The 19,326-nt window shown below is 43.1% G+C and overlaps 1 protein-coding gene across 5 annotated transcripts in view; it reads right to left on the bottom strand.

Annotated features, from left to right (window-relative positions):
• unc5cb (unc-5 netrin receptor Cb) overlaps positions 1-19,326 on the bottom strand; it is a 122,683-nt gene that overhangs the window by 50,038 nt on the left and 53,319 nt on the right. For all 5 annotated transcript variants that reach the window (XM_086187288.1, XM_086187290.1, XM_086187293.1 and 2 more), the window contains exon 2: positions 4,149-4,379. In XM_086187288.1, coding sequence (XP_086043414.1) covers positions 4,149-4,379 — 231 coding nt within the window. The remainder of the gene's footprint in view (positions 1-4,148; positions 4,380-19,326) is intronic.

Genomic DNA, 19,326 nt, shown 5'->3' with positions numbered 1-19,326 from the left:
AGACGAGGGATGACGGAGGAGGGAGGACGCTTTGAAGATCCATCCACATGCAGATGACTCCCGTTTGATTTGTCTAGCCCATATTGGAGAGAGTGACAAGCTGTCTTTAGGGTATATTTCACCAGCTTCTTGTAATTAATGTGTTGCTTGCTTGCTCTGATCAATGCTCATTTTGCTCATGAGAGACTGTAACCTGCCCTCAACACTGGGAGGTGGCGTGACTGCGGGAGTCTCTAAAGCTAAATCACTCCAGAGAGGAAGTCCAAAATCTCACTACTTTTTTCATTTTTGTCCCCCGCTAAGTTCACTCTTTGTGCACTCTGATCTGAATCTGCACCTTCCTTGCCCCTTTGTTACAAGCAAATCCTATTTGACTGGTGGTCACATTCAAATAAAACCTGCCTCCAACTGTTCCTCCACTTGACCAAAAAGTCAGTGGCAAGTCTTTCTATCACTTTTGACATCTTTCTTTGTTGCAGCTACTTTATTATGCTATAATCACCTGCAACCAAATGTTCTTTTATTTTCCACCTGCTCCTGAGAAAATGATGTTGTCATGGAACACTACTTGTAGTTTTATCAACCTTATTTTCTTGTCAGAAAGCCTTCATGCCACATGATATCAACTTGATATAAAAGGCCTTTGAATGGAACATATACTAGCATGTGGTCGCCTGAAAAGCTTGTGTAGAACTGCAGGCTAGTTGTTCCATGTTGTGAAAAACTGCGTGCAGGGAAAGGCTATCATGGACTCAGACCCCATATTGCTGATTACACTGCAGCTACTCTGGCAGCACAGGCAGCGTTCTATTAGCAGGTGAGTGTTTTCATTTTGGAAACATTCCATTCATTTAAAAAAGTTTACATTACCAAGAAAATACTAAGATGGCATTGTATTCCAAGATTTATTATAAGAGGATGGGATTTAAAAAAAAAAAATCTACCAAATCGCTGCTAATATCGATGATAGTTATAAAAATCAACAAATCTCCACAGTAATGTACTCAGCAGGGGCTGCAACTTATCCTGATTCATCGTTCTTTGACCTTTTAGAATCTTAAGTTTAATGGTCAAAAACCTCAACTACAACCATCGGACGCTCTCTGTGCTAACTTCTGACAAACTCCCGTGACTATGGATGTCATGGGAGTTTCTGGTTTATTTTTTAGAGGCAGTATATGTATCACCCATCCATAAAGCAGCTGTAGTAAGGAAGCACTCAGGAAATGTGTCAGTCTCCTCTATCTCAGCCTCCGACGCTTGAAATTCATTCAGTTGTCATCGGTTCTCTTTCGGTGTGTCCTTCATGCTTGGCCACTCAGTGAAGTGCTTTCTGTGGGCCAGATTCCCTACTCAGCAAAAAGTTGCAGCTACAGATGTAATTAGGCTTCAGTCTTTGACCTAACTGACTGTTTGACTTCTTATGGCCCTTTTTCACCGCCCATAAAACAAGCCAACACCTGCTAACATCTGGCTTTTGTCTGCAATAGGAAAGGATTTCATCAGCATTCTGTCCTGGGGTCAAATGACCCTGCAGAAGACACAGGGATTCATCAGCCTCAACTGCCACTGATGTAAATAAAACATAAGTAAACAGCCATTTCCCACCACATATAATGAGTGAACACAGTTCACCAGTTTCCAGTACTGACATTATATACCACTGAGACGATGAACGCTTGTTGTCTCTGCAAGTAACATTCAAAAGTCATTTTTTGTCACCTTTCTGACAAATTCAGCCCATTAGTGTTCAACTACTGCAGTGTTTTAACGCGATTCAGTCAGTGTTGAGTTTGAGAGAGAGAGAGAGAGACACACACACACACACACACACACACACACACACACACACACACACACAGAGTTCCATTTCTCTCTGATTTCCCAGATTGACAGAAAAGGGACAGAGAAACAAAATAAATAAATTGGCCTGGTCTGGTCAATACCAAATATAGTGTAAGATGAAGAAATTAGATCTGTCCTCTCGACACTCCTTTACCCAGTTTTTCTCTTTTGCTCTTATGTTGCATTTTAATGTAGAATGTCATGAAATTATAAAAAAAAATGAGGGATTGTAAGATTAGGGATGGAGATAAAATGAGGATTCTGAGAGGTTGCAAATGTAGCTTTCTCCAGAACCAGGTATTCTTCCACGTGGCTTTATCTACTCAGATTATATGCCCTCGACAGCAGACGTCGAATTTTTAGAAGTTCAAACATGTTGGTTATAGGAAAAGGCTGAGATTGATTTGTCCCAGGCCTTGACTTATAGTGCACTGGCCTGGAGGGGTATCCAGGATCACAGCCCCCCCCCCCCCCCCCCCCCCACATACCCACCTCTCATCCCAAAGAATGATGGGAAAGTGGGAAAACGTAAATTGTTTTTCTTTAGGATTAAGGTTTAGGTTATGTTAGTGGTGGAGAGGGTTAAGGTAAGTCTGCAGGAAATGAATGTAAGTCAACTCTGAAGTAATGGAAACTCGATTGTGCATGTGTACCTATGTGTGTGTAAGTGTGCGTGCGTGTGTGTGTGGTGCAAGAGCATAAATGAATGAATATCTGCAGTAAACAGCCTGTGGACACGGTTCTGTGGAGTGGGTGCCTGTATGATGTGTGGGTTGTTTTCTATGTTGAAGCTTTTAGCAGAAAACCTTTGGACTCAAAGGCTAAAGAAACACTGCTACTTTCCTCTCTCTTCTTTATCAGAACAATAACCACAAAACACATCCTAAGATCTGTGTATTCTTCCTAAGTACACCAGGCCAAAAATGAAAAGATTTAAGGTTGTGTTTCAATACTCCCTTTTTTTTTTTTTTATTGATGTTGGCCGCAAAACACTCCTTTACGTGCCAGCGTATCTGCTTTTGTATCTGTGCTGGCGGTTTACTTCAACACCGTGTTTACATATTTAGAGTAAGAGAACGCTCGCTTGCATCCTTGAACGTGGATTTTTGTGTGCGCATACATCCCCAAACATTCACATCAAACTGCAAGAGCAACTGTCAGCGTGTTTTTTTGTGTGAGAATGCAGAGATGTGTGGCAAAACAGTGAGATGAAAAGGGTAAATGTGATGTGATTGGTACCTGTGGGGGACAGAACAAACTCAATTTCCAATACAGCGGCTGAATGCAGCCAATCAGTGGTGGGCTGTTGTGTGTAATGGCCCTGCTGCCTTCAGGGGCTGAATTCTGTTGAAAACAACCCTGCTGGATCTTCACCACCTTCTCCTTCCTCTGGATACCAACAAACTTGTGCATAAATCCACATCTAAACAGCTAAAGGCACGCACACACTGTAGATTTGGTGGGGCTAGAGTGCAACTTTGCACTTTTCTGTGTGTAAAGTGATGTCATTTGACTCCGTAAGATGTCTTTTAAATGAACTTCAGACTCATCGGACCACTCGGTGACCCGTTGCGCTCCGCCGATGGGGACACAGACATGCTGTTCTGCTCTTCTCCTCATGTGTTTTCATACAAATCTTGAACCTTTGAATCTCCTACAAAACTGGATTATAGCTGCTTCTATTTCTTCTACGTGGATTATGATGTCTGGCGTGATGTTCTTACTCTACACTCACACTGAAAAATTCATGAGCAGCAGTTGGGGCTCTGGTTGTTGTCGGCAGGGGGCATCAAGCTCGTTTGTGACTAATATTTGTATGCTACTTTTATCCAGTTTAAGTAACTAACGTGCCCTGGTGAGTGAATGATTTTCCTTTTGGTTAAATGCAAAATTGTTGACTTTTTAAAAACTTAATGTGGAAATTTGCTTTGCTGCTTTTATCAATAGACAGTTCATGTATTGAATCCCCATTTCACGTCACACTGTAATCGGGTTTAACTCGTCTATATTGACGTGCCTTATTGTGTGACTGTCGGGAGTTGTTTAAGGATATTTTCTCTGAGTCTTAAAGTTAAGTCTTGGCCTGATTAACCTCGGAGGGGGTTTAGAAGGCCTATCCTGGCCCAGGATATGACATCACAAAAACATGCAGGGGAAGTCCATATTAAGGTATCTTTCCATCTCCTCTTAGAGATGGCTTGAGCAATATTTTGTATTAACCCGGATGAGCGTAAGCATTGACTCTTGGATTCTACAGCTGGCAGGACTGTGTCATGAATGTAAGCATATGAATGTTCACTGACCAGAGTTCTCGTCCACCCGCTCCTCCACCGTGTGCTCCTTCTGGTGAACCCACTCGCTGTTGCACTTGAAGTAGATCTGGGTTGCGGGCGTGGCTTTGCAGTACAGGTTGACAGGTTTGTTCTTCACAATGTAGGCCTCCTCAGGTTCCATCAAAAACACCGGCAATGGCTCTGGGGGGTCTGACGGAAAGGTTTCTGGCAGTTCCCCAAGACCGATGAAGTCATCGTCAACTGAGAAGAGGGGTGGAGGGAAGGGTAGAAGAAAAGTTCATAAAAAAGGCAGAAAAGAAATAAAGGATGAGTTTGGGGAGCGAGGATGGCAGACAAGAGAGACAGTGGGACATTGTTTTATAACCAGACTTTGCTTGGGATTATCCGTTTGCACAGCACACAGTGAAATCCCTATCATTTGATATTTTGGAACGTTAACACAAGTGTATTTTAGAGAGCAGGAAATTCTGAGATTCCTCTCAGGCAATAAGACTATGTGGATTTACAGAAACCGGGCCTTGCTCGGTCTAACCACAAGCAGCAGCTACTGCCGGGAAACGGGATAAGGAGAGATAGAGATATATATATATATATAGAGAGAGAGAGAGAGAGAGAGAGAGAGAGAGAGAGAGAGAGAGAGAGAGAGAGAGAGAGAGAGAGGCAGAGTAAATTATGAGAAGCAGGGTTCAGAGGTTGACTCTGAGGAGCTGAAGTTATAAGCTGATCTCTTTCTGTCAACCAGTTCTCTCTCTCTCATTCTCTTTGCTTTTGTCTGTCTTTCATACACACCAGCTCACAGAAACATGCAAGCATGCACGCACATACACACACATGCAGCAGATCTAATGACCTCGGGCTTTTGGCCCAGTTTGTGCCATTCCTCCGATACTTCTGCAGTAGACAGATACGCTTCCCTGTAATTACAACTCCCTTTCATCTCCCTGTCTTAAATCACATACACACAGCTGTATGTGTACACGCTCACACACACAGAGACATGAACAAATGCTCACAGTGGCACCAAATATCACAAACACACAAATACATGGGCGCACACACACACATGCCCATGAGCGAGCACAGCTAACTTTCTAAGTCTTTGAAGAGAGGAGGATGAAGCCTATTCGCCACCCCATTTGTCACCTCCAGAACTGTTCTATTCTTACCATCGAACCGGTAGACATCAATTATTCACAAGTGTGAAAGAAGAAGGCAGAGCAGTTGAGATACAGAGGAGAACATAAGGTGTGTGTGTGTGTGTGTGTGTGTGTGAGAGAGAGAGAGAGAGAGCGAGGGAGAGAGAGAGTGAGAGAGAGAGCTGGTGAGTAACTCAGCCAGACGGACATAGATTGAGACACTGAGATGGAGTTGAGCTGACAGAAACAGCAAAAGGAGGACAGCAAACAGGAAGGCTGACTGTTCAGATAACAAAAGAGTTTATCAGTCCATCAGTAATTCTTCCATGTCCCACTATCTTCAACCGCACTGTCCTGTGAGGACATGCCGGAGCCTTGATGTCTGACAGAGGTTGCCTCCTGGATGCTTCTGGAGCACTAAATAACGTCTCGGTTGAGCAGATATCTCCTCGCTAATGTTATCTTCATACCAGCCACAGACTGAAGATGATTACTGGGAAGTGTGTGTGTGTGTGTGTGTGTGTGTCCACCTTCACCAGCCTTTTTGTGTTTGTTGAAATGTAGTTTACTGCACTAATTAGTCAGCATTGTCATCATGCTTTCCCTTTCTGTGTGAAACTTAGTCAAAGCTAGTTAGCAAGTAGCAACCTACACGCTGACATTATCCATATTTGGTCATGTCTGCTCATTGCTGTTTTAAAGATATGCTACAAATATGTTTAAGGGATAGTTCACCCAAAAAACGAAACCTGAGTCACTATCTACTCGCCATCATACTGATGGAATGTTGGGCTCACGCCAAAGTGTTTAGAATAATATCACGGCTGCCATGTTTTTAGCCTCACTGTTCACTGTAGCCTGGAGTGCTAAGCCATGACACCACGTTTTTGTGAGGTTTAAAAACATGGCGTTAGTGATGTTTTACAAAACAACTTGGCATGTTGACGCTTCAGGACACTCAGAAGCCTTCAGACAAGCAGCAGGGAGGAACATTATTGTTTGATTATGTATTCTTTGTACGTTCAAATGTTGGTCCCCATTCACTTCAGTTGTTTGGGAGATTACTCAGAGACAGTAGATTTTGGGTGAACTATCCCTTTAAGAACATCTGCTGTTGAACAAAGACATGTTTTTCACTGAATGTTATTTTGGGGAAAAAAGAAGAAGCTGCACCCTTAGCTTAGCACTGGCCACTTCAATAAGGATGGTTTTAAAGGAATACACACTTTTATTTTGCTATAACAGATTGCTAACCTTTTCTACGGGAGACTAGCAGAAATGTTAGGGCTTTTATTTGGAAAGATTTCCAGTTTCTCCCTTTCCTTAGCTGAACTTTTGACCTGGAACTGCCTCCTTACAATGACGGTTTACACGAACGGCAACATACCATTGTAGTGCAACTAAGGTAATACCCTATGTAGGACACTGCAATGTAAACAACTGTTTCTAGCTGTATAATATGACAGCAGTGAGCAAGCATGGAGTTTTCTAATCTTGGGTGCATTAATGAAGTATGTTGTATACATCATAATCACTCTATAAAGTCTTACTGGAGGTTTTGAAGTAATTACGCTTTACATCCACCAGTCTAACAGCTTTATGATGCAGCTCCGGCGGTCACAACACGGCAGAAACTGTTTCGGATCAAAAGCAGATTCTCAGACGTAGTCGGACTAGGATCTGTTACGTACTTTGATCAACATATTGTGTTATATAAACTAAGACCAGTAAATGTAATCAATGTTTGTGTGGGTGCATTGAAGCCACAGAAGAGCATTTAAAGTTCTATCCGCTGCTAACAAGAATTTACCGAGATCTTTTTTGAGCTTTTCATCCATTTTTATGTAGGTGACTCTTTAATGTAGAAGTTCATTTCAACAATCCTTGACTTCATCTGTTCTATTTTGTTCCATAGTCCTCCGTCCACCCACATGCAGTCAGGGGACCCTGACCCAAAAACGGGCAGAGAGCGCACCAAGGAAACTCATTAAAGATTGTGTTTGCCATCTTTCACCCACCATTCCCATTATCTCTCCACCTCTCTCTCTCTTCCTCCCTCCCTCCCTCCCAGCTCCCCAGCACTGCCTTGCAATTCGACAGAGCGATCTGACACAAGCTTGAAAGCGTGGTTCCCTTTCACATGAGTGCCTCATATGTTTATACACCCGCGTGAGCACTAATGTGCACACAGGCTTGCTCACAGATATTCAAATTCATGAGCTTCCTCTGTGTGACAAATAATAAACTCATGTGAATGGAACAGGCCCTACAGTGAAGAAATCAGCCCAGAGATGAGAAAAGAAACCACATGGCAAAATGAAAGACAGCAACTCTTCGCTGCTCTCCACCACAATCGCGCGCCCACTTCCTCTAGACGCTCAAAGTTACACGACTTCTGACTTGCACCCCATCACACTTTCTTCATTCATCTGCAATGAGAAAACTGCTCATACTGCAACAGTTCATAGGTTGAAGCATCGCCATGTTTGAGATGATGCAATCTTAGTGGGAAGACACTGCTAATGTGTATATAACCACTTATGTAATGCTCAACAAGTGCAGAACCATCGAATACACACATTCAGAAGAATGTTTCCAGTGTCATATTCCTCTGCTAGGTACATTAATATGACATGACTGCTCTGTTTGAAATGCAATATGGATTTTTCCAAGCATTTGTAATTATGAGGCTTGATTTTAATCGGGAAGTTTCTAAATTGCCTCCATATTGAGCATTTAAAATTTAATGAAATATGTCCTTGCAGCACTTTTATTCAAATTGTATTATGCTCTGTAATTAGGGTGAGTTTTCCTAATTCACACTGTAAGTCTTATTAGTGAATATTTTATATATTGAACATTAGCTGAATCAGTCCCACGTCCCAGTTACTAAAAGTTTTGCAGGATAATATTAACTGCATATTGCCCTCAAAAATGAAGCTAATGAATGGATGAGAATTGCCCTCATATGTTGTCATTGAATCAATCAACCAGAAGGCAAAACTGTTCAGAAAAACATCCTGAGAATTAATTCAATTAGCAAGTGTGAGAACAGAGGTTTGGAAGTGTCTTGGCAGTCAGCCCTCTTGGCTTGAGTTGACTTCAGTAGCTGTGGGAGTGGAAGGAGTTTAAAGGACAAACATTCTGGACACGAGTAAATGAAAGTAAACAAGGATGAAAAAACAGTGGCATCGCTACGCATTAAAGCAGTTTCTCAGAGTTTGGATCTGATGGATCAATCCCCTGATACGAAGGAGGCGGTTGCAGGTAATGTGCTCAAATTACACGGCATCACCATGGAAACAATGCTAATGTAAAGCCAGTTAGATCTGTGGTGGACCCATGACCTTCCTGCTTTAACAACATGATGTGAACGGTGGCGGTTCCAGTTGTCAAGAGAGGTTTGGTTGGTCGCTTGGCTGCTACTGTACCAATAAACGTTAGATTTTTCCACCAGAATCCATACCATCCATACCAACCATAACCATCATGGGTGGGGCTAGATACAGGTTACAGTGGTGCCTGGGGGGCCTCACAAAATGATGTCAACCCTGTGTTGGTGAAACTTTCCTACATATTCATCATCGTTGTATAACTTTATAACTATTTGCCAAAAGAGCCGAACAGTCCTGCGAACTACGACCCAGACCGTTTTGAGTTTGCTAGGTTTCACATAGCGAGGGGGACTGAAAGTAGCAACAGCGAAAAGCAGGAGGGGTGAAGAAGGCTTACTGAAAAATCCCAATGGTGCATTTACACCTACAACATTGTTACCATACGCCAGACCAGCTAACCTAACCAGACGACTGACTCATCACAAAACATTATTTTTGTGTTGCATCAATAGTCAGAGATTAAACATAACAGAAAGTTTTCCTAAGTACAATATCAAGTGCCAGTCAGGTTGGCATTAGCTCTAATTTCTCCTATTAGTAACATCACCATCTTCATTTAGTGCTGTCTGGGGGTTCATCACCTCACTGAGTCTGGGAAACATCAGGAGCATAATGACTAGCTTACCTCCATATTTCACATTACAAATGAGCACTGATGTATAGAGAATCACTCAGCAAAAGCAGTTCAAATGTTCTTAAAGTCAGCCTTTGCAATCAGCTCTCTGCTGTCAGCGGACCATCGATACCTTCGTCACTTTAATGGCCTCTATTGTGCTGAGGACAGTGAAAGCTAATGACGGCACTTTAAACATCCAGCCAGACTGCGATGACTTTGTCCTAGGATTCACCTGCCCCCCCACCCCCAACACACACACACACACACACACACACACACACACACACACACACATACAGCTTTCCAATTAAAGATTTTCCTTCAATGAGTAAAAACAACATTTCAAGGCAAGATTATTGCTGCTTGTTTGTTACACTGTTGTCCAGCTATGGAGGTACAGTCGCCAATGAAAATCATGTCGGTAAAACGATTGAAGCTTATGCAAATAAAAGACCAAAAAACACATCTGCTGTGAATCCAGCTGTAGGCTGGCTTCTACATGTGTCTTAAGATGCATGTTATCATACCAAAACCAGGAGTTTGATGCTTTGATACATTCCAAACATGAAATAATGCACTTTGCATGGTACATACGTATATCCTGCTGTTTCTGTACTGTATACAGTACTATAGTGGCTCTTCAAGTCTTATTGTATACCATATGTGGGATACCGTGGGACTGTTTTTCTTATATCACACATTGTATGCGAAGGCCTACGATAAGGGCGTTTGAATGCCGGTCTCTGACACAACTGTGCTAGATAAGCTCTCTATATTCTATGTGTGCTCAAGCAGATTTACTGTCCCAAAGAAAGCAGTGTATCAGTGAGGCCAATGTTTCCCTTCCATCAGGGGAGCGTCAAGCATGAGCACGGATGAGCACTGACATAAATCTTCTCCCTCTTCGTCTTATTCTAGTCCGTCCTCTTTGCTGTCTCTCCCTCTTACCTTCTCTTTCACTTTTCCTTCCAGTCACCCTTCTTAGTCCCCTGCTACATTCCCTCACCAGATAGACTAGCAGGCTAGATAAGTAGACAACACACAGCTTTACTAGGTAATGTTTTGATATGCTGCAATGGGGACGGACAAGGTGGTTTGCAGCCGAGTGGTCAAGCAGAATAATAAACCACTCAGCTGTCATGTCAATTGAAGCAGGATAAATAGACTGTCAATCAGATCTACCTATAAATGTGCTTTGAGCACACCTACCCATTATATTGAGTGAACATAAATCAATGGTAACGACTTGCTCTGGTCAATACTTGTTAGTGTTGGATTAAGTAAAGACTCGTTCATCCCGGTGTCTTAAATCAATATGTATGGCTTTTGTTTTAAAAGCAAAATCGTCTAGAAGCTCCATGAGAAAAAGGCAAATAAGCTCGAGCTTCCTTCCACTCTAATGTCTCTTTACGGCCGAGTGCTTTATACACAAATGTGTCTACACACATTGTCTGCAGGGCTCCATCTAACGCTTGGCTGCAGCAGGTATTTATTGATTACTGTTAGGACCAGTGACCCCTCCCGTGCCCTGTCCTATCTGAGCCTCTCTGCCGGGAGGTGCTAAGCACACTCATATTTCATCTCTGGGGAATCCAGCCATCAAACAGCCTAGCAGGGAGGCAAGAAAAACAAGTCGACAATCTTTGAAGTTAAAAGACAGGTGGCTCCAGCTTTAACCTCACAATCAAAGCAACTTAGCACATACAGACATGCCATCGTGGGCTAAAATCACATGAGAGACCCGATGAATAATTCAATCAAGGCATTTCAGAAAGGTCCAATTCAGGGGTCTTATCTTATCTTGTGAGTTTGTGATGCAATTGGAACGAAATGATGCACAAATTGATTTAGTCCACTGCAATAATGTGCCAACAAACTGAACAAAAAGTAGTTGCAGTAATGAGGAGTGGGTCGGGAGATAAGGTACCCTTGATGGGAATGAGGAATGAGTGATAAACAATATCCTGTGCTTTTATTTTCCAGTCAAGTGGACCGAAAAGTCAACAAACTGGTTAAAAAATACCACTATTTCCTTTCAGGTACTAAAAAATAGGTGTCTTGAGCTCACAAAGGCATGGTCCTCCTGCTGCGTTCCTTCTTTTGGACTCTAGACTGCAGAAAGTGCCAGCCACGCACATTTAGCGTGAAACTAATAGCAACTGGTGTCTGTATATGTGGTCGGCTCTTTCTGCATCTTGAGTCACCAAGAACAAACGATGCAGGAGGGCAAAATACACTTTGTGGGTGAAATATTGCTTCAGCAGTACAACCAGCATCCCCAACTTTTTCTGAACTTTTGTCTCTGCACAGCTCATCATGTCCTTTTTCACTGGTGTTTTTTTTTTTTTCCTCCAAACATGTTCTCGCTGGGCCTTATTCCTGACCTTCACTCTGTCCTCTCTGTGCTCTGGCAGCAGGCAGCTGCTGGTTGCCAGGGTCATGCTAGGCATTGGCTGCTGTCTGTCCAGTCCCATCACAGCGCCAGGAAAGGCAAGGTCAAAGCATCATTATAATTAAGGCTCATCATTATAACTCCCATGTCCCTATTTCTACTCCCAAATATACAAAGATTTGAATAAAAGTTGAGCTCAAATTGATTTTCGTCACATAAAGTCAATTCGCCTCAGTAATCCCAGCTCTCTTGCAAAAGACACATCGGGAGAAAATTGAAACATTGTGCTAAAAATGTGCCCCAAAAAATTCCATCTGAACTGGAAATACCCTTTTTTAAAATAAGGTTTCAACACAATTTTATACTATTGATTTTTTTTTTTTAAAGCCCAATTCCAACCCATTTTCTACTATTCACAAAACAGACCGATTAAATAGGATTTTCTTGTATAAAATGGAAAATGATAAGCCCTGATAACAGGATAACGGATAAACGATCAGGAACCGTCTTCAATCCGTGACTAAGTAGGAGGCTTTCACAGAGAGATGGGTTACGATGTCATGGAGACATAAGGAGCCCACCAGAAGACTTAACATGCAGCTTTATTTTGAACACAAAAAAAAAAACAAGGCATTAATGTCTTTTAGGTCTTTTATCCGATGCACAAAAGTAATTAATATTGGTGATTAAAGCATTTGGGGGTTTTCCATTTCTTTAACTTGTCGTTCCACGGTCGGACAACATGTTTGTGTGTGCAGTTCGTTAACCTGCATCTGTTGCCCAACATGTTTTTTCCCCTTCATATTTACATGCATCCCAATCTCTTTTTCCACAGCCTCTCCAACTGTTTTCTGTTCATTCTCCACCAATTACGGTTTCTCACCGCTCAGCGCATGTCCTGGTCATGTCTCCCTCCTCTTTCCCCATTTACTCCCTCCTGGATGAAAAGCCATTTTGGTGCTTGATTGGAGAATGATGCTGCTACTTAGAGAGTCACTCCATCAGCACCGAGGGAGGACAAGAGAGCGCAAGGAGAGAGAGGGAAAAGCTCAGGAGGAGAAGTGGCTCCCTGGGGCGCTGTAGCTGTGATGGGTGAGCTGTCAAACGCCCCATTGTCCAAATTACCCAGCAAGCACCATGTCACCACTCGGGACTAATTTACGTTGTGGAGCAGTACGGCGCAGGCATCACTCTTTGAGTAGAGTCCGCAGGAGAGAAAATAAACGAAAGGTGTAAGGGAAGGGTGTGTGTGTGTGTGTGTGTGTGCGTGTACTGTACATCCCAGAAAGGTACAGCTTTGCTTCAAACACAGCCAGCAGTCCCAAAAGAAATCCCAATTAACTCCATGCAGGTTTGCCGTCTTTATGCTTCAGGGCCTCAATGACAGGTGTCAATACAAATATGTGTCATGCTCCCATGCCCCCATGCCCACCCACTGGCCGCCCGCCCACACACACACACACATACACATACACACACACACACACACACACACACACACACTTTAATACAGCTTTAAAGTAGCACGTAGAAGCACCCTGCATGAGTTCACTCGCTGTCATTAGGATGGTTCCTTTTAGCACACACCGGTATGCCCATTCACTTGTCACATGTCACACCCCTGGTTGCCCAGAGCCAGACAGGGCCATCACCCTACCCCATACTGACCAGTGGGCCATGGAGAGGAGCGCTTCTTGTCAGAGTAGAAACGCTGCACACTCTGACCCCTCACTGTGCCCAATAGCTTGATGCGATGCCTCTACTTTGGCTAATTGGCTCAGAGCAGCGGGCAGCCCCATTCTGCCACCAGTGAAAGGCCAAAAGATCAGAATGCAAAACACACAAACAGATCAGATAGACATCAGCAGGCTATTTCAACAGTTTTCAAATTTCAATCCGAAAAAAGAGAAAATCTCTCATCAACATCAAAATCACATCCGCTGGGATGAAAATGAAGCAAAGAATCACAGCTGTGTTTCACCCTTTTACACAGCCCGTTTCATACTACATATGAAGCTGCCATTAATCATGCTCCCTGTGGTGAGCAAGGGTGTGGTTTGGACCTTTCTTGGGAAGCTTTCTCCTTTCAGAGTCTGAGCTTGTCTTCTACACAAGGGCGGAGGTGTCCTCCCCAGTGGCCCCTCTTCCTTTTTCTGGTTTAATGTTGTCTTCATAGCTTTTCTTCTGACCTCTCAGGACACCCAGGCCCCTGAGGAGCTGCCAGTTTTGGACTTGCTTTGGATGAGAGCGTGGATGATAAACACTCGCGGGATAAGATCAGTTTCTGTGGTTACGGGTACACTTTTGAAGAATGTTCCCTCCAAGGTACATTTGTCACCTCAAAAGTACAACAATGGTCTACAAGAGGCCAGACACGCAGCTTTTGACAAACAGAAAGCGTACAAAGGGTACGCAACTGTCTTCCAAAAGGTTATCAACCCAGCGACAAGCATTTGCAACCTTTTAGGAACACACAAGTACTTCCAGTTGTGAGTGTGTTCACCCTGCCTCTACAAATGCAACCAGTCCTCCAGCCTCTACACACGGCAAAGCAATCTTAGAGAAGACACACAGATAAATGTAAATGTGTTTCAGTCCAATTGACAGCAGCTCATTCCCTCAGGATGTTCTCAATATGGAAATAACATTCTACGCCATCCTTCCCACATAAAGACACACATGCACAACTCACACATATCCTGAGGCACTCCAACACCTGACCCACCTCACACAAAATCCCTGCAGCACTTTATCTGAAGGACACTGCAAGTTGGAAGTGTGTCAGAATGTGTGAGACGCAGACCCCCGAGGATACTCTCTCTCTCTCTCTCTCTCTCTCTCGTGCTCTCCCTCCTCCCTGTGTCTGCCGCTGACTCTGTCTGGCTCACACACTTTGTCATCCTCCATATACGCATCAATCTATCATGTCTCATTCTCACTATCTGATCAGTCAAATCGAAGGGTGAGAAACCTTCAATGAGCATCAAGCCTATGAAGAAAGAATGGATCTCCCACCCTGCTGCTGCTGGGGGGGGATGAATGAGGGCACCTACAGCCATCTACTAAAGATGTCACATGTGATGGGAAAAGAGAACATCATGATTTACTGTGTCGTAATCCACCAAACATGGGTGTATGCCCTAATGCAGGCTTTGATGGTGTAACTCTGTGTGTGTGTGTGTGTGTGTGTGTGAGGGTGATATGTTTTTGCGTGAGTGTACATGTGTCTGTGTGTGTGTGATGGCTGAATTAATATGACAAGGCAGATGTAATGCAGATTCATAAATCTTTGCCTCAGGATCAGTAGATGGAGAGCGGGAGGTGATATATTAAAGAGTGCACACACACACACACACACACACACACACACACACACACACACACACACACACACCATTATGGTGCTGATAATAAAAACAAGACCCCAGTCGCAATAGCCAGCTAATAGACATGACTCTATATCTGGCCCTGAGGGTTAACACACACAACACACATACACACACACACACACACACACAAAACCCGATCCGCTTTTCCACCAATTTATTATGCTGCTTTTAGCCCAACAGCTCAAGTGTTAGATATGGTTGTAATGCCGTTCACATCTAAATACTGTTACACAAGCTCGCTCTCATACAACGTGCTAATTCGTTACTTACTGTTGAGTATTGGCTGGAGGTCTGGGGAAAAAAAGAAAAAAATGACAGCTTTTCCATAGATGACTGCAGTAATACACAGTGGTGAAGAAAATGAGGCTAGCTTGTGGTTCTGTCAGCTGACCGGAGGATTTTCTGACTCTTCACAAACCTATGACAGCTGCTCTCAGATCAGATTGTCTTTTAAACGCTACTGACCTAATAACTGTTAGCAGACCCCACGGTTGGATGACTTCAGGCTCGACTCCACAAAAGACTTGCAACTTGACTTAAATACTAATGACTTCACTTGGACTTGAGCCACAAAACTGGGAAGAATATAAATTTAGGAAGCAACACTGCTTCCTAAACTGTTGAGGCCATGGTTTAGAACTTGGGTGGTGCACCGAAGAGTCATTTCCTGTATCTGTGCCAGGTGGATTTCTCTACTGCCCCGCCCCCTTTAGGAGACAAGCAGAAGATTGTGAGTCTATTGTCCCGGAAGGGAAATGTGATCTCGAGCACAGACTATGACCTAAGCTTTCACCCCATAATCATTGTTTCACAAATTACATACCCTCTGGACATTCTGGCACTGAATTTTTTTTCCGACACAAAACAGGAGAAAATGTACTTTGTTCAAGTTCTGTCTCAGCAACATCTTCTTACAAGCTCTGGAAGCTCATCTTCTCTCTCCGCGACAAATGCTCTCGAGACCCTGCAGCATTTCTCTCCATCGTGCCGCAGACCTGGGTTCACCACAATGCCGAAAACTTTGATTTCCACACAGATAAGCAGTTTTAACTATGAATGATAAATTGAAACTAAAGCAGAATTATCTTCTATTTATCCACACCATGTTCAGAACCCTTCCAAACAAGGTGGGACAACACGCAGTTCTTCCCCTTATCTGACTTTTCATTCATCATTCATGCTTTTCTGGTAAATATATTACTATTAGATAATTGCAAAGACAATAAAGTAAGGTATCACGTTTGTGAAGACCTCATCAGGACTCGTATCTTGGATTACAACAGATTTCAGTATACACACTCATGATCATACTTGCACACACGCAGTAGATCCCGCTGCTTAGCTGCAGACATATTTTTGCATATATTAAGACAATAATTACCACTGCTCCTGATATCATATCTGCATTTCTGTGAATGCTTGTTATTCAGCTCACATTCAGAAACCCTTAGCATACACACAATTGCTGCTGCATCTGTTTATTTTACATGGTCCACTTCAGAACGCGTCCCTTGTATCAGGAGAGACTATTCCACCTAATATGTCATATGAGTTGAACTCACGTCAATGAACAGAGCTTCATAGAATTCAGCAGAAACTGTAATGTTTGGCTGCCTAATTTTGTGGTGTACAATTTTCCTCTTGTATTTCAATACTTCTATTTCTTTCCGCATGTTTATGCAAGCAGAATGCCGACTAGGCCTTAAATGAAAAGGGGCTTTGTAACCACTCAAAGGAACCTGCAACATGCTGGTTGCTTTATGTAAGCTACAGGAGGTACATGTGCAACAGGAGTATGTTGGTATGTCTGTACTTTCTGTGGTAGCTTGCATGTCAAGCCATTTTTTAAGTTCATAGAAATGCCTCCAGACAGCAGTAGCTGTCCTGTACCTCTAACATGTGTATGTGGCAGTTTAGTAACCACTTACTGTAGCTAGGATGATTAATTTCATTCTCGGCTTGAAATTATATAAAAGTGGGCATATGAGTCGGTATTTCCTCACAAAAACCCCAGACACACACACACACACACATACTCAGACACACACACACTCTGACTATCAGAGCATCAGAAATATCCGGACTGTTTCTATATCCAGCTGAGATAGAGAACAGTTCACGAATGGAACCAGAGTGTATCTCAAATCCATCTTTAGTGACCACTTATGATCTGATTTTGCTGGACTGCTCGCAACAACTTTTGAAAAGAAATATCTGAGAGAAAGAGTACATGTGAGTGGATAATGTTGAGAGGATGTTTAAAAATGTTTACATGTTCAAAATACTTCAAAATATTCACCTCGTATCGGCTTCATGTTGTGCGGAAGTAGGAAAAAAAATAACTGATAATTGCCTTCCATCAACTGTAAGCAGTTGTTGTAGCTGCGTTTCCTCTCCTCTGTCATCATTTCCTATGCTTAAATCTGCATAGCTTGTGACTCTGAGGTGATTAGTGATATTCCCCCATCAGGCATAGCGTAGGCAGCGAAGACGGTGACAGGTTAACCTGTGTTTGACCCAAGTTTGCACAGTTTGATTGACATCAAACGCAGCCCTGTGATGACAGTCTTCCCTGCTTTCCTCGCAGCCACTGGATAAGAGCCAAATGGTAGAAAATTGGCTGTCCTGCAAAAGTTTGACATTTTGAAAAACAAAAAAGAGAGAGAGCAAGTCTAAATGTGGGACATGGCCTGAAAATGTGGGACAAGGGATAAAAACAAATGTTTTACAGTCTCCCATTAAATGGGACACCTGGTCATCCTACGTATCCCAAACAACCCCTACGATGCCCCTCGGTGACTCGGTTTTCAGAATTTTTTCGTTTATTGATAGTTGTAAGAATTTCGCTTGTGATCATTAAACCCAAACCATATTCTAAACCCCCGATATCACCAGGCGACACATTCAAACACACACGTAAATGCTCAGACATGATTGATGATGACTAAAATGAGAGAGTCATTGGAATGATCACGGTCTGCAGAGTGACCAGCTCTCAGTTCAGCTCTCACCAGAGACGCTGAAACCGTTCTCTCGTGTTTGTGGTGACCCAGGAGTTTAATGGCGTGTTCATGAGCAGCTTGGAACAGGGAGAAGCTCAGAGGTGGGAGAACACACTGAGCACCTGCATGGCGGAATATCTCACTATAGGAAAGTGAGAAATGAGTTCGATGTCAGTTGACTTGGCAGTCTAAAGCCCTCTCCTTATTCTTAATCCATTAGTGCAGGTGACTGATGGCAAAAGATATCCTCCAGCTCATGAATGCATCAACGTGACTTTGTGTAGCTCATGTAATGTGAGCCTACTGGCTACCTAAATAATGCTACCCTACTGTAAAGATTGTAACTCAATTCGATTTGACGGCCGCCGAGTTGTTAGCTACTTTTCTGACAGCAGAAATACAGCAGACTTACTAGAGGCCCCCGTGCTGCTCTGTTTCCGCTCTGTACTGGGAGGTGGAAACGTCCCATTTCCCATTGCATTGAGCAGTAATAGGGGCGTGTCGTCGGTGCTGCTCAATGTGCTGTAAAAGACATATTGCGATTATCGTGTACAATATTGCCAGAGCAGGAATGGTATCATGAGTTGCTTTGTTAGCAGGAAATATGGACACAATTACAGATAATTATGATGCTCTTCTCTTCACTCCAACATACAAACTTAAATTAGCATTATAAAAAAGGGACTGCTTTGTGAAATCATAATGTCTTAAAAAAACTGAAAATGTCTTACAAAAAAAGCAACATTTGTGCGGTACTGTTCAAAATAATAATGTCTGAGCTAATATAACAGCACAAGCTGACATTGTGATCGTTACTCCATCACTGAGCCATCACAGAGTTTCGGTGTCACAGTAATACAGTAAACACCCACTGTTCTGCCAGATTCATCGATAGTCCGACATCACACAGACACACAACTTCTTACATTTGCTGTCACACGTACAATGACAAAGTCACACATCCCTCACACCTGTTAATGGATGTGTTAAGAGGAAAAGACACTTGGCTGGATGGAGGGTGGTTAGTGTGTGTGTGTTTGCTGTGTATGTGAGGGCGTGACTGCATTAGGGAATCACACACCCAGCTCTCCTCACCAGGGGACTTCTGTCAGCTTGTGATTTTGCCTGTACCCCTCCCAGCTCTCTCCCCTCTGCTGGCGCTCACTACCGAAATAGGTCAACCACATATAATGGAGGGGCAATGAGGAGCAAGTATGTCTCTCCCCGCAACCCCCCCCCCCCCACCCCAAATCCACT

Source organism: Aulostomus chinensis, chromosome 19 (genome assembly GCF_037954235.1).
Source record: "Aulostomus chinensis isolate RoL2024-O1b breed Wild chromosome 19, RoL_Achi_v1.0, whole genome shotgun sequence".
Lineage (NCBI taxonomy): Eukaryota > Metazoa > Chordata > Actinopteri > Syngnathiformes > Aulostomidae > Aulostomus > Aulostomus chinensis.
This window is presented reverse-complemented; position numbering and strand designations above follow the sequence as displayed.